At 39.8% G+C, this 16751-nt stretch overlaps 1 protein-coding gene across 1 annotated transcript in view; it reads left to right on the top strand.

Moving 5' to 3' along the window:
* The window catches only part of LOC106567547 (kin of IRRE-like protein 3), a 366739-nt gene that overhangs the window by 339593 nt on the left and 10395 nt on the right, over positions 1 to 16751 (top strand). The window contains exons 10-15 of the mRNA XM_014136991.2: positions 5014 to 5114; positions 11532 to 11730; positions 12852 to 12959; positions 13544 to 13627; positions 14394 to 14503; positions 15154 to 15243. Coding sequence (XP_013992466.1) covers positions 5014 to 5114; positions 11532 to 11730; positions 12852 to 12959; positions 13544 to 13627; positions 14394 to 14503; positions 15154 to 15243 — 692 coding nt within the window. The remainder of the gene's footprint in view (positions 1 to 5013; positions 5115 to 11531; positions 11731 to 12851; positions 12960 to 13543; positions 13628 to 14393; positions 14504 to 15153; positions 15244 to 16751) is intronic.

The following is a 16751-nucleotide window of genomic DNA, read 5'->3' as shown; positions in this document are numbered from 1 at the left end:
TTCACCTTTATTTATCCTGGTAGACCAGTTGAGAACTGCGACCTGGCCAAGATAAAGCAAAGCAGTGCGACACAAACAACAACAGAGTTACACATTAAATAAACAAACGTACAGTCAATAACACAATAGAAAAAAAGTCTATATACAGTGTGTGCAAATGGCGTGAGAAGGTAAGGCAATGGGGACCTTCAATGCTTTAGAATTTTGTTGGTACCCTTCTCCAGATCTGTGCCTCGACACAATCATGTGTCGGAGCTCTACGAACACTTCCTTTGACCTCAAGGCTAGGTTTTTTCTCTGACATGCACTGTCAACTGTGGAACCTTATATATACAGGTGTGTGCCTTTCCACTACAGGTGGACTCTAATTTAATCCATTATAGAATAAGACTGTAATGTAACAAAATGTGGAAAAAGGCAGAAGGTCTGAATACTTTTCGAAGGCACTGTATGTGTGTTATCTGAAAGGGAAAAAACAGTCATTGTCAATTAGCGTTTGATAATATAATCAGCATCATTGACAATGACTTCAGCTTGACTGGAATGAGCATGTTGCACCAGAAATAAACAGCAACACAGGATACATGTCATTAAAGTTGAAAAAAGTGCTTTAACACATCTTTCAATCGATTTCAAACGGACTAAACTCCCAGTCTTACCTCAGCAATGCTACAGCTGGCCAAGGCGAAATGAAAAGTTATTGCAACCTTTTTTAACTAATCAATAAATAGATATAGTAACCAAAGACAGTTGTTTATTATGCCTGAAGACCGTGCAAGTCAGGCAATCGATGGCGAACTCTATCAACAATTCATGGCACAAGAATAGCAGGGGCGTAGGTATTCACAAAATGGCTGACCTTAAATTGTACTTTTTTCCCCCTCTCCCTTGCCAAAGAGGCCCTCTTATTGTCTGCTCTCATTGCCGGTTTAACCAGTCAATGAGAAAGCAGTTCTGGAGGCATGTAGACAAACTGTTTTGATGTAATACAGTTCTGCTGTAGCAATGCAATAAGAGAGAGAGGTTTGGCGTGTATGAATTTCTCCTTCCTTATGAAGGAGGCTTATTCTCTCCTTGAAGCTTGAGTCAGGAAGTCCATTATTTGACGAACTGGAAAGGTGTAGCATTTGGCCAAAAGGATTTTGATGCTAAACCCACCCATCACCATAATTTCTGAGAGGAGGCTGATTGGACAGGTTATGGTTAAGACTGATATTGTAAAGTAAAACAATGGTGAAACAGATCATATCAGTTTAGATTCCAGGCTAGTGAATCTTCAAATTCAATCACAAACAAGTAACACCCTTTCTCCTTTTCTCTTCTTTCATTTTTGCATTTACATTTGAGTCATTTAGCAGACACTCTTATCCAAAGTGATTTACAGTTTCATCTTAAGATAGCTGGGTGAGACAATCACATATTACAGTCACAGTAAGTAAATTTCTCCTCAGTTAAGAACTTGCCAGTGCTAGTATGAAAAGACAAGTGTGATTATTTTTTTCTCCTCCTCCTTTCCCCTCCCCTCCTCCATTAAATACATCCACCCTGTCTACCTCCTCCGGCAGATCAAGAGAGCTGCTCCAAGGGTGAGGCTGGGAGATAAAGTCATCTAATAATAGCACTCATTTGCACTTCTCCGTCCCTTGTCAGATCTCTCGGACTTCCCACTCCCTGTGTGAATACGTTTGGCTGTATAGAGAAGCCCATTTTGCACTGGAAAGTCCCTCTCCCTCTGAAAAAAAAGTGTTTTGTTCCTCTCCATAGTTTTTACTACTACTAATACTACTACTGCTACTACTACTACTACTACTACTACTAATAATAATAATAATAATAATAGTACATTTAATTTGTATAGCGCTTTTCATTACAGAGTTATCTCAAGGCAAAAAAAAGGTATACATAAAAACAACATACATTTAAATCAAGGCAGATAAAATAGCAATAGTGGGCTAGGTGTTAAATACATTTTAGATTGGGACTAGGACTATGAAAAAGATAGTCTGTGGAAGAAGGTTTTAAGGCCCGTTTTAAAAGTTCTGAGTGTTGGACCAGCTCTCAGATGGTAAGGGAAAGCATTCCATAGGCAAGGATCAAGGGAGCAGAAGGCTGTGTCCCGCATAGTTCAGAGACGTGTCTTGGGGACTTGAAGCAGTAGGGAGTAGCTGGAGAGGAGAGTACGTGTGAGATAGCTCGTGATTAAGATGAGGTCGCTGATGTGGGTGGGGCTCAATCCATTCAAGTCTTTAAATACAAGCATGAGAATTTTGAAGTCAATGCTTTAGTGATGTGATCTGACTTCTTGGTCCTGGTCATCCTAGAGAAGATGAAGGCGTGGATGAGTTTCTCTGCATCTGGCTGGGAGAGTGATTGTAAAAACCGGGCAAAGTTTTTAAGGTGGAAAAATTGGGCATCGAAGGACTTCAAAGGACAGGATCAAACTCGACACCTACGTTGAAAATGACAGAGGACAGGGGGATGGCCTGGCCGTTGATTGTAGGGCAGATGTTTCCAGCACTAGTGACTTATTTGGGTGTCCCAATAAGCACAGCCTCAGTCTTGCTACTGTTCAACTGGAGGAAGTTCTCTTTCATCAATGCCCTGATGTCCTCTAGGCAGCTGCTGAGTTTTGCTAGGGCAAAGATTGTTCCCAGTTTGGTATTAATGTAGACCTGGGTATCATCAGCATAGCAGTGGAAGTTGATGTTATAATCTCTGAGGATTTGTCCGAGAGGGAGTATGTAAATTAAAAACAGGCTAGGCCCCAGCGCTGACCCCTGTGGCACGCCACATGTGACGGCAGACTCCTTCGATCTGGACTCTACAATAGTAATGTATTGCTTCCTATTGGAGAGGTAGGAGGACAACCAGTTCAGAGCTATTCCAGAGACAGCAGTGTGCTCTCTGAGATACCACAGGAGGATACTGTGGTCTATGGTGTCAAAAGCAGCACTGAGATCAAAGAGGAGGAGGATGCTAGGAGATCCAGAATCAACAGCCATCAATCAGTAGGTCATTGGTAACTTTAACCAGAGCTGTTTCGGGTGCTGTGCAAGGGCCAGAAGCCAGACTGGAAAACCTTGTACAACTGGTTAGATGATAGATGTGATTGAAGCTGGTTTGGAACCACTTTCCCAAGTGCTTTTGATAGGAAGGGGAGGTTGGAGATGGACCTGTAGTTGAATAGGATGCCCTGGTCAAGGTTGGGTTTCTTCAGTAAGGGGGTGACTGCAGCTGTTTTGAAGATCGATGGTACCTCTCCCATCAGCAGGGAATTGTTGATCAGTTTAGTGCCAAACATAAGCAGGCTAGTTTAGCAGGTTTTGAGTAGGGATGTAGGTATAGGGTCAAGGGAGCCAGTGGTGGCCTTTATTTTAGAGATGATTGACTCCCCAACAGCAGATGTGACTTCTGTAAAGTTGCTGAAGGGAGGGGCAGTCTGGGTTGGGGTTTCAGGAGGTGGGGTGCAGGCCATCTTAGAGGCTATGATGTTTGTCCTGATGGTGTCAATCTTTGTCTTGACAAAATCTGAGTAGCTATTGCACTGCTCAAATGAGGCTGCAATAGAGCATGGGTTTGCAAGGTTGAAAAGGCAGTTGATGGTAGAGAACAGGGTTCTGGGGTTACCTTTGTTATTGTCAATCATGGCAGAGTAGAAAGCTGATCGTGCTGCTATTAAGCAGAACCTGGTAGTCTTTATAGGCCAATCGGTGGACAGTGAGGCCCTCCTTCCTCCAAAGTCGCTCAAACTTACGGCCATGAGTCTTCATTCTGCCCAGTGAACCAAGGAGACGACCTCTGGAATGTACATTTTTTTCAGGGGCAAGGATGTTCAGGGTATTACTCAGAGTGCTGTTATACAGATTGACCATGTCATCGAGGACCAGTTCACTGTAGTCAGATGTGTTCCTGAAAGAGGGATGGGTTAAGTTTCTTCAGGTTGCGGAATTTAATGGTCCTCTTTGGGCAGTGGAGAGGAGTTGGAGCGGTCAGAGGCATTGTCACAATCTTGTGGTCAGAGAAGCGTAGCTCAATCACACCCAAGTCAGAGGCAGGGACATCGCCAGTGATAATGAGGTTCGAGGATTTGGGCTGGAACATTTACATGTTGCACAAGGTTTAGACGGGGGAAAGAGACAGTTCTGTTGTTTTAGAGTGTACAACATTCTGCAGGAATGCAGTTGCAAGAATAGCAGCCATTTCAGGAATGCAATGGTAACTGTAATTGGTAGCTGTGGTGGACAAATAAAACAGTATGTGGACTAGGTTGTCATTATATTATTATGATACTACTTCTGCTAAAAAGCATTACGAACTACAATAATCACCTGAATTTTTTTTTTACTTCAAAAGAAGCCAGGTATTATTTCCTCCTCCCTTTTTTTACTTCTATTGATGTCTGTTTTGCTTCTGTAAACAGTGACACAGAATTCAGGGCCCTCGGTTTTGTTGAGTGAAATGCGGCTGCATTTGAGTGAAATGCGGCTGCAAAAAAGAGAATGTTTGTTATTCTCATAGTCAGCAGTTCTGGAATTAGCAAGAGCTCCTTGAGTGGGGAGTCTATCATCGTCACCATGTGTCAGTCAAAGGTCACTCATTTCAATGGTTTCCTTTCACAGGCACAGGAGAAGAAATAGAACTAACGCACAGGACGGCAAACTGGAATATGACTTAATTTTCTCTAGCCCTTAATCTAACCCTTCCTCTGTCCTCTGCTGTCCACCCCCTCCCTCCAACCCTTCTACATTTCTTAGTCTCTTTCTTTGTCTTTTAGCAATAAAACAACCAGTTTTTCATCATGCCGGGAATCTCACCTTAAAAAACAAAACAAATTAGTATCATCATGAATAATTGCTCATCTCCATTTTACTGTAAACTCAAATCTATTATAATGCCTGTGCCCTTCGCCGTCCCCCGCCGCGGCGCCGTTAAAGTGTGCCTTCTGATAGGCCAGTGATGTATGTGAGTGTTTTATTGGAGTGATTGACCGGTTTTCCCTTGGCTGTGCTGTAGGTCCTCCCACTATCTCCAGCACCCAGACCCAGCAAGCCCTCTATGGGGAGAAGGGGCAGATCAAGTGTTTCATCCGCAGCACTCCTCCTCCCGACCGCATTGTGAGTCACTCATCCCTCCTTCCTTCTAAAAACATTTATTTTAAAGACTGAGTTTGGGCTGTCTGTGTTCCAACCTATGGAGGGGCCTTATTGGTTGAATCATGGTGAAGACATGACACAGCGTAGACCGTGTTCACGCCTAAAATGATTTCCTGAAGTTATATACTCTTGCGAAATAGTGCCTTCAGAAAGTATTCACACCCCTTGAATTTTTACACATTTTGTTGTGTCACAGAGTGGGATATAAAATGGATTTGTCTTTTTTTTATGGAATTCATGGAAAATAAAACACAAGTATACAGTATCTTGATTAGATAAGTATTCAACCTCCTGAGTCAATACCTTAAGATAGAATCACCATTGGCAGAAATTACAGTTGTGAGTCTATCTGGGTAAGAGCTTTGCAGACCTGGATTTTAAAATATTTGCCCGTTATTGTTTAAAAAAATCTTCAAGCTCTGTCAAGTTGGTTGTTGATCATTGCTACACAGCAATTTTCAAGTCTTGCCGTAGATTTTCAAGCCAATTTAAGTCAAAACTGTAAATTAGGCCAATCAGGAACATTCAATGTCATCTTGGAAGCAACTTCAGTGTATATTTGTACTTGTGTTTTAGGTAATTGTCCTGCTGAAGGGGAATTTGTCTCCTAGTATCTGTTGGAAAGCAGACTGAACCAACTTTTCCTCTATGATTTTGCCTGTGCTTAGCTCTATACCATTAATTTGTATCTAGGCTGTATCACATCCGGCAGTGATTGGGAGTCCCATAGGGCAGCGCACAATTGGCCCAGCGTCATCCGGGTTTGGCCGGGGTAGACCGTCATTGTAAATAAGATTTTTTTCTTAACTGAAGTTAAAAAGGTTGAATAAAAATACAAATAAAAAATTTAATAAAAAATGATCTAGTCCTTGCAGATGACAAGCATACCTATAACATGATGCAGCCACCACCATGCCAACATGCTTGAAAATACGAAGAAGAGTGGTACTCACTGATGTGTTGTCTTGGATTTGCCCGAAACACAACCTTTTGTATTCACCACATAGTTTATTTCTTTGCCACATGTTCTGTACTATTACATTAGTGCCTTATTGCAAACAGGATGCATGTTTTGGATTTTTTTTATTCTGTACAGGCTTCCTTCTTTCCACTCTGTAATTTACAGTATGTTAGTATTGTGGCGTAACTACAATGTTTTTGATCCATCCACAGTTAGCGCCTATCACAACCATTAAACTCTGTAAATGTTTTAAAATCACCATTGGACTCATGGTGAAATCCCTGGGCGAGTTAGGAACAGCATCTGTATATTTGTATTGACTGGGTGTATTGATAAACCATCCAAACTGTAAGTAATTACTGCACCATGCTTAAAGGGATTTTCAATATCAGTTTTGTTTATTATTTTTTTACCCATCTACCAATAGGTGCCTATCTTTGTGAAACATTGGAAAACCTCCCTGGTCTTTGTACTTGAATCTGTGCTTGAAATGTGTGGGGTACAGAGATGGGGTAGTCATTTAAAAATCATGTTAAACATTATTATTACACACAGAGTGAGTCCATTCAACTTATTGTGTGACCTGGTAAGAACATTTTTACTCCTGAACTTATTTAGTCTTGCCATAACAAAAGGGTTGAATACCTCTTCACTCTAAAGATTTCAGCTTTTGATTTTGTATTAATTTATAAACATTTCTAAAAACATAATTCCACTTTGACATAATGGGGTATTGTTTGTAGATCTGTGACACAAAATATAAATGTCCTCAATTTTAAATTCAGGCTGTAACACAACAAAATGTGGAAAAAGTCAAGGGGTGTGAATACTTTCTGAAGGCCCTGTAAGTTAAAAAGTAGTTTAACTTTGAAATATAAGCTACAAAGACAAAACTAATTGGCTACAGTGCATGGTGTGTAATGCATTTTGACATCAGTGTCTTCTTAAAGGGATCGTCCAAATTACACATTGACTTATTGGCTTCCTTAGCATTCCACAGCATGGATTGTTCTCTTACCTTGTAGACTGCTTACAGAGTAAGGAAACCAATATGGCATTTTGTAATTTGGGATAACTATCCCTTTAAGGCAGTGCAAACCAAGTGAATGAGCTTGACCTAGCGAGATAGGAAAGTAAGTCATGTGAGGACAACCCTGAGTAATTTACATAGACTAATCAGGAATATCCTAATGAATATCCTATCCTAAGGTAAACAAGAGGGCGTAGTGGTCCATAGAGAAAGAACTCATAGATATGTATGCTAGCAATGGAATACATCAAGGGAAGTGAAGGCAAGTGAATTGAAAATTAGAAGTCAGTCATCCTCATTTAGATAACAGCAGAATACCAAGCCGTTCCACAGCGGAAATGGGGGGATTCATCCCAACCTTGACCTATACTAATACGTTTCCTGTTGTGAGTGAAAGTTCAATCTAAATATGCTCTCTATGCCATGTGGCTCTATGTCACCATGTGACACCAGAAGAGGTTTAATGGCCCCAATTGATGGAATCAGAGGAGTGATTGGTGTGATCCTGTCTGCGTCCCAAATGGCAATCTATTCCCTATGCAGTGCACTACTTTAGACTAGGGCCCATTGTCACAACTAGAGAAATATATAGACTTAAAAAAATGCTGGGTCAATAATGACCCAATTCTGTAACCCAGTGCTGGATTACTATAGTACATACCCAGCACTGGGTTATTTTGACCCAGCACTGTTGGGTTAGGTGTATGACCCAACATGTTACTTGATTTACCCATACTTTTTGGTTTCTTTGTACCAACAGTGGTATTTTTTTTACTATTTTGCTGGGTTATTGTTATTCATGTATTTTTGACCTAGCAGTGGGTTATTTCTTAATTTATTGCTGGGTTATCATTATTTCAATTTTTATTCACTGAGCATTGGGTCATTTCTTAGTTTCTTGCTGGGTAATTTTTTTAAACCTTCTCTATTACAGAATCTGCACATTTTCTAAAAGTACAAACAATAACAATGTTAAAACATTACTTCACAATCTATAAAATTGTTGAAGTGACATATGGCCAATCATGACAAATTGTAGACAAATTGTCCCCCAAAAAATGCAGCTATTAATTTCAGCTACAAAATTAATCCACAACAATAAATAAGGAACAAACAAATAAACAAAAACTTTGAAAGTACAATCCATAATTTGAAAATCACAGCAGCCCTACCAGTTAAAGCTGAGGAATAGGGCTGAAGAAAAGTAACCACTTTACCCTCTACTCCCCCAACCCCTACCAGCAGTGGTGTAGTAGAGGGTATATGCCGTATAAATTATTAAGGCATATGGAACAGATCAAAATGTTTAGTTTAAAATGTTGATAGGCTTTTATTTAGTCACATTCTAGGTGCAGCAATATGCACATGGCAGTAGGCCTAGGCACAAATGTTTCAAAATGCAATTTGCGTGAAAACACTTTTCTAAAATGTGCACCGCACATGCAAGCAGTTTCATGGACAGAGATGAAAATGTCCTTTAGAAATGTAAAAAGAGGGGAGATCTAAAGATGCAACAACAATTATGTGTTGCTAATATGACTAGGATAATGCGTTTGGCTGCTAGACAATGAATGAAAACCAATAGAACAGGAAAATGCACATGAAAAAGTCTTTATAAAATAATTTCCTCCACGTTTCTATCGTCAGATTTTGGCTACAGGCTACTTTGAAGCAAGGTACAATAAAACATGCCTCATAATATGATGTAAAACTTCTAGGTTTCATACAATTAAGGAACAGGAAAAATATAGTGATGCTAATGATAGGCCTAAGCGTCTTCTGCTTTCCCAAAAACCTTTTCAATTAAATGTTAACTAGCTACAAATTAGCTTATGTCTACCTGGCAGAATGATATCAGGATTATTTGCATCATACCATTTGTTTTGCAAACTCCATCTCATACACTGCAGAAACATAGCTAACGTAACAACAGTGCTAGGTGCCTGCACACTTTAATTAAAGGTTAACTACACTAACAAATCGATACTTCTTAGATTTTTCCTATTCCTCAAAAGTGGTCTCCTGATGTGGTTTAGGCATTGTTATGAACTTAGAACATCCAATTTAGTTGTTTTTCTATTAAAAGAGATTAAAAAAAATGTATCATCAGAAACCTGTGAATTTCTGATTCAATTGACAGCCTCATCTATCTGTTCGAAGGGTGGGCCGTTTGGAAACATTTAGGCAAATTTTGAGTATACCCACTCATTCAGGCACCACTACCGTCCATGTAACAATATTTAACATGATTTTATGTAAAACAACAACAATGAAACATAATGTCTTCTAAACTACAGCTTGACCATTCCTGATGGTGAATGCCAGGGAGTAGTTGTGATTGTCCTCAAGAGTCAGAACAAAGGATTTGGATGTCATGTTCTTTTTGTCGCCTGGCAGAATATTCAGCCATATTGGTTCCAACCTGGGGATTAGAGAATATGACTCTAAAATGTTAAAAAAAATAATCAAGACACACATGACACTAAATTGGCTAGCTAGCTGACGTAAAACGATACACCACACAATAGGCCTACAGAAGAAAAGCTTTCCTAGATAGACGCAGTCTTCTGACCATATACACAGATTATCTACCTATTATTGATGCTTTATTATTTTTATTTTTTTTGTGTGTTTTTAAGCTCAAATTTGATCTGATAATTATTTTTGATAGATCTAAAAGATTATTATTTTTTTTTGCACCATATCCCTAGATCTCTGTGAATGCTTTTTGCCGTTTGGCTTTTGGTAACTTCGAATGTGGACTGTATGCATTCTAAACAACGCCGCATCAGACTTGGGCAGTGCCTATATTCAAATAGTATGGAAATCACTACAGTCCTCATGGTGAAATCCCTGAGCGGTTTCCTTTCTCTCCGGCAACTGAGTTTGTAGTGACTGGGTGTATTGATACACCATCCAAGGTGTAATTAATAACTTCACCATGCTCAAAGCGATATTCAATGTGTTTTTTTTTACCCATCTACCAATTTGTACCGATCTTTGCGAGGCATTGGAAAACCTCCCTGGTCTTTGTGGTTGAATCTATGTTTGAAATGTACTGCTTGACTGAGGGACCTTACATATAATTGCATGTGTGGGGTACAGAGATGAGGGAGTCAATCAAAAATCATGCTAAACACTAAACACAGAGTCCATGCAACTTAGTAGGTGACTTGTTAAGCACATTTTTACTCCTGAACTTATTTAGGCTTGTCATAACAAAGGGGTTGAATACTTATTGACTCAAGACATTTCAGCTTTTCATTTTTCATTAATAAAAAAAAAGACAAACTTTGACAGTATTGGGTATTGTGTTCAGGCCAGTGACACAAAATCTCAATTGAATCCATTTTAAATTCAGACTGCAACACAACACAATGTGGGAAAGTATGAGTTGTGAATACGTTTGAAGGCACTGTATTTCTACATTTGATCTTCTTAAAATCTGATTTTAAATATAATGCCAACCTTAACCCTAACTTTAACCACACTGCTAACCTTATGCCTAACCCTAGCCTTAAATATATATTTTTTTAGTATAGACAATTTTGACTTTGTGGCTATGGTAACTAGAGACAACCGTTAGAAAACGTTAGCTAAGTAGCTAAATAGCTAATGCTCGACCGAGCATGCATGGGGTTGCTAACGTAATTATGATAGCTAGGTCTATTTGATCTGATGGATAATTAGTAACCTTACTCACAGTTTTCCATCAACCACAATGCCTTAGCCATTTGTCAGTCGAAAAGTAATTCCACTCAACGTCAGCTGCGCTGGTAGACTTGCTACAGTTGCAACAGTCCTAATTCACAAGCTTAAAATAAATATCTTTGATCTTCTGGATTTGGTGGGAGAATTAACCCACTCACTGGGTCATATCTCAATAACTAAACATCAATAAACCAGCATCAACAACCCAAACATGCTCTTTTTAACAACCCAACTTAGTGACTGGAAACCGGTAAATGGATCATTCAAACAACCCAGCATTCTTTTAAGTGTAGGGAATAGGGTGCCATTAGGACATAACCCGTGACTTTTTATTGCAGATAGAAGTTGACAGTCATTAAACCCAACCCAAAGGCTCATTATACTTTTTATCTTTAATAGGTTTTGTCGGTTGATTTGTGTCAGGAGCTGGTGTGTTGTGAATGTGCGTGTGCGTGCGTCGATGCCTGTGTGTGTGTGTGTGTGTGTGTGTGTGTGTGTGTGTGTGTGTGTGTGTGTGTGTGTGTGTGTGTGTGTGTGTGTGTGTGTGTGTGTGTGTGTGTGTGTGTGTGTGTGTGTGTGTGTGTGTGTGTGTGTGGTGCGTGTACATATGGCTGTGTTACGGTGTGCTTGTGTCCCCATCTGTAACGTATAATTCTCACAGTTTTTTCTGCCATAGGCCTGGTCGTGGAAGGAGACAGTCTTGGAGTCAGGGACGTCTGGCCGATACACCGTGGAGACGGTGAGCACTGAGGAGGGGGTCATCTCCACCCTCACCATGAGTAACATCGTCCCTGCTGACTTCCAGACCATCTACAACTGCACTGCCTGGAACAGCTTTGGGTCCGACACAGAGATCATTACACTGAAGGAACAAGGTACACAAACTTCCTTTGTACCACTTCAATCAATTCCTCATTCAATCAATGGCAGATGTGTATAAAGATGCCAGCTTTCATGCACTTACCATAAATGCCTTGTTTGCTAAGTTTGCCATGTTATAGCTTTCTCTCTGTTGTTCTAAAGTCTAACCACACTGTGTGTTTTCTCAGAATGTTTACGCAGTGGACACGTGTGTTTTTGTATCAAACGGTGTGGTCTGTGTTGGTACATGTATGTGGGTGAGAGAGTATGTGTTTGAGACAGAGATTTGGGATCTGAGAGAAAGTGGGTAAATTAAAGAGAGAGGCAGAGAGTTTGTGTGTTTTGTGGAAGTGCAGTTATGCCTGGGAGAGTAAGGATATTGCCGTGATCACTTCAAGCATGAGGACAATGACTTCGTGATAAGCCTTTTACTTGGGTAAATGTCAACAATTTCAATCTGTGAAATTCTGCAACGGCATCCAATTTGTAATCTAATTTACGACGCCTCAATTGGTTAAAGCTTCACATATGAGTTATTTGAAATATTTATTCTAAATGAGATGATGTTCTCTCATTTATTTCCCCTTTTTATTAGGTCTCTTCCTTCTGAAGTACTAAACTATCTGTTTTCAAAGGGATCGTGGAAATTCCAATTCTGTAACAATTCATTTCAATGGAGGATCTTACTAGAGGCAACCTTGCTCTTAAAGTGAATTAATTAACTAGATCTTGACTAGCCACAGGCTTATACACTGATCTTTAAGACAACTCCCTTCAACCAATCAACCCCTGAAGCCTATGAACGTATTCACAACATTTAGAACATCACTTGTTATAAAGTGGTAAACCTCTCAGCCATTTGAAGTAAATGTGCATAATGGGTGTCAAGTGTCAGTGCTGTAAATGGTACTGTAAAAGGTTTTCTCTTTCGACATGGAAAGAGCAGTTTCTAATGTTTTGTACACTCAGTGTATATGACATGATGTAAGACTACTGTGGTTCAAAACAATGTGTCCCTTGATTTTTTTTCTTGAATTAACTGTATGACTGAACCACCCTGTACGGTGTCCATATCAGCCTCAGTCTCATCAGGACTTGGACACCGAACCAATGTCTTTCCTCCATGTCTTCTCAGAGTCCCTCCGATTGGCTGTAATCATAGGAGTGGCTGTGGGGGCCTTTCTTGCCCTCATTGTTCTCATGGGCACATTGGGCGCCTTCTGCTGTGCCCGCTTCCAGAGGAGTAAGTGCATTTTAAAACCCTATGCTTTCTGGGACAGCCAAAGAGTTCATTAAAACACCCTTGGTTTCACAGTAAAAGGGTTCAGTAGACGCTCTTGGTTTCACAGTCAAAAATGTTTTTCTATGCATATCAATATGCTATGTAGTGCTTAATATGATTCCCATTGGAATGTTAAGCTTCATGGTTTTAGGATATCAACTCAACTATAAGAAATCCTTTGAGATTACAGATTTGATTGGACATAAAGCTGAAACTATGGTACTTCTATTTCCCTCCCTTTTTATCAAATCTATTGCAAAGTGCCCATTTACGGACCTAAAAAGCTGAGAGTTATCTGCAGCCAGACTCTAACATAATACTTCTTGCTTGAAGCCGTCTGGTGCCCTAAAGCAATATCCTTATCTGATTTAAAGCCCATCCTATACAGTGGGGTGTCAAGATACAGCACACAGATATCTGATCGATGTACACTGTTGTTGTTTACAACAGAAGACGTTCAGTTTAGAGATACAGCCCACAGATATCCGGTCAATGTTATCTGCTGTTAACCATGTTGTTGCTGTTGTTGTTGTTGTTTACCCCAGAAGACGTTCACCTCGTCATGTCCTCCCTACCCGTCTCCATCGCCTCTTGCCAGAGAGACCTTGCAGGCAAAATGAAAACCGAGAGTAAGTCACCTTTGTATATAGGTCCCTCCAGGATACTGCAATTCCCGGCATATTATGCAAGGGTTTGCTAATTGGCCAATCACTGCATCTTTTCCTCATAAATCAGTCAAATCATTACAATATTACTGACCCATCACCGCAGTACAAATAGAAGACTCGCAATTTCAACCAATCACTGCACATTTACCGCATTATGGTTCAATCAAGCCACAAGTCAACAAACCTTTTCCCTCTACAGCACATTTTCACAACAAATTTGACAATCATTGCATATTGCCATGCAAAATGTCAGAACTAAAATGTCCGCAAACATCACACAAACCCCAGCTTAATCCTGGAGAGGCTGGTATATATGATTGTAGATGATTTTACAATGTCAGTGGCTGTCGATAAAGCAATTACGTTTATTTCACTAGTACCATGCATACGTGCTGCATACATAAATATCCATGTGATTAATGTCCATGAACGTCAGCAATCACTGCTGTCTGTTTACAGAATAAGGAGCCTACCAACATAAGGATAGGATTGTACAGTATATAATTATCACCAATTTCATTGACACTCTAGTATACAGTCAGTGGCCTATATAAGGTCTATAACACATAAATAAGCAGCATGACACTTTTATAATCTAAACATTCATAAATGCTTCAAGCTCCCATCAAGATATCTGAGCAGCTTTTGAGGCCGCACAAATGTGGTATGATCTAGTGCCAGTTGACTTATGTCAGTGGTGCCCATCAGTTTCCCTGTCTCTCTCCAGATCTCAAAGGAGTGGTTTCGGCAAAAAACGACATCCGGGTGGAGATTGTTCACAAGGATCACAACGCAGCTCGGGAAACGGAGGAGCATACAGCCATCAAGCAGATAATGGTAAATTGAACGCTACTCTACCTCATCTCTCCTCTCTGCATGTAATATGCGAGTCCATCGATACACACTGTATGTAGTACATCAGAATCAATTGAAAATGTTCTAGTCGACAGTTCATTGAAGAGCATTTTCCATTCTACAGTACATCTACAGGTATAGGATCTTAATTTGAGCCAGTTTCCTAAAAACAGCAGGAAAATATTCCTACAGCAACAGGAAATGTGAGTTATAATGTGGATTATAATTGATGGATATTTGTTTTAGAAAATCTAATGGAAATTAAACTTTAGCAGCCTTTAACCTCAAATACACTACACTTTTTAAACGTCTCCTGCAACAGGGTGATCAAATTAAGATCATACATCTGTATCTATCTAATAGACTTTCTGCAAACACACAAACCCAAAGAGCTCAAATAGACATGGCATTTTACTCAGGGATATAGTGTTAAAAAAGAAAAGTGGTAAACCCTGTAATCTCTCCCAGATGGACAACCATGCTTATTTCGTGTAAATAGGCACTTAAATGCTATTAACTAAATAAAAAGGTGCGTAAACAGTGTTGCATGTGTTTACCCCCCACTACATCCCTAATACTACATGCATATCAAACGGCCTGTGAGTGACATGTCTGCTCCCTTGGTGTCTCAGATTGAGCGAGGGGAGTTCCAGGCGCAGGAGTCTGTGCTGAAGCAGCTGGAGGTCCTACAAGAGGAAGAGAAGGAGTTCCAGCACATTAAGGTGGGCACAGAAACAGGTATACAGGGGGCAGTGATACAATATTAGTAGAAATGTCCTAAAATGTACACCATATTGTAGTTCAAGGAGGAACATGTATTCTATTCAGTTAGTACTCCTATTCTGTTTGTTATTTTTCACAAAGAATGACTTGGTTTTTCTGCTCAGATTTAAGGAATGTTAGATATTTTCTGCATAAGCATCTCTCATCTCCCACCACTGGTGTGTTTGGCCAAAGAGCTCTATTTTCATGTCATTTGACAATTGCACTGGTTCCAATCAAAGTGCCAATGCCGTTTAGCAAACTCTAGGCATGTACATTTGTTGAATGACATAAAAATAAAGCTCTTTGGCCACACACCAGTGGTGGGTTTGGCGTGGAAAGAAGGAAGCATATGCAGAAAAGTACCTCATACATTTACATTTACATTTACATCATACCTACTGTAAAATATGGTGGTGGATATTTGATGTTATTTGGGCTATTTTGCTTCCACTGGTCCTGGGGCCTTTGTTAAGGTCAACAGCATCATGAACTTTACCCAGTACCAGGATATTTTTGCCAAAAACCTGGTTGCCTCTACCAGGAAGCTGAAACTAGGCCACAAGTGGATCTTCCAGCAAGATAATAACCCCATGTACATCAAAACCCATAAATAAATGGTTAATTGACCACAAAATCAACATTTTGCAATGGCCATCTCAGTCTCCGGGCTTGAACCCCATTGAAAACCTGTGGTTTTGAATTGATTTAGGGCAGCCATAAGCACAGACAAAGGATATCAATGAACTGGAAATAGTATGTATGGACAAATGCTCTCAGATCCCTTCCAATGTGTTCTTCAATCTCAAAAAACATTTTAGAAAAAGGCTCAGTGTCGTTATCCTCGCAAGGGGAGGGTGCTGGAGTATTGAAAACAGGGGATCCAATAATTGTATTAGTTAAACTAAATCTCTTTCTCTGAGCAATTGTATTAGTATAAAATAATATTATTATTGTTTTTTAGCATACATCACAGCTCGGTATTTATATTTATTTTATACAGTCTTTTTTGCTCATCTTTATCAAGGGATCAAAAAATGTTGGACCCCACTGTATATAACCAAGTATGATATGCGGGAGGAAAGATTCATCCAAATGCATTAAGAGGTCACCATCATTATTGTGGATAAGGAGTAGGATTGTGGGGCATGTGGGGTATGTAGGCTGTTCAGTGGTCTGTAATTGACAGACTAAAATGTGTGCTCTACTGCAGTATGAAGCATTAAAGGGTTAGTTCACATAAAGCAAAGATCTACTCTTTGTTTCAACTTATGGTATTGTCAGTTCATCCAGACATTTAAGCCCTTTGGCATTGCTCAAACTGTTTGAATTAAATGATAACAGACTAGGTAATCTGGAAATAGGCACGGATATGCAAAATCATTTGGGATATTGGAAACTTGCACTTTCAAAGGCTTTATTTAAGCCTGTTCCATGACACCTTTGAACCTGGACTCTGACTCTTATC

Source organism: Salmo salar, chromosome ssa13 (genome assembly GCF_905237065.1).
Source record: "Salmo salar chromosome ssa13, Ssal_v3.1, whole genome shotgun sequence".
Classification (NCBI taxonomy): Eukaryota; Metazoa; Chordata; class Actinopteri; order Salmoniformes; family Salmonidae; genus Salmo; species Salmo salar.
This window is presented reverse-complemented; position numbering and strand designations above follow the sequence as displayed.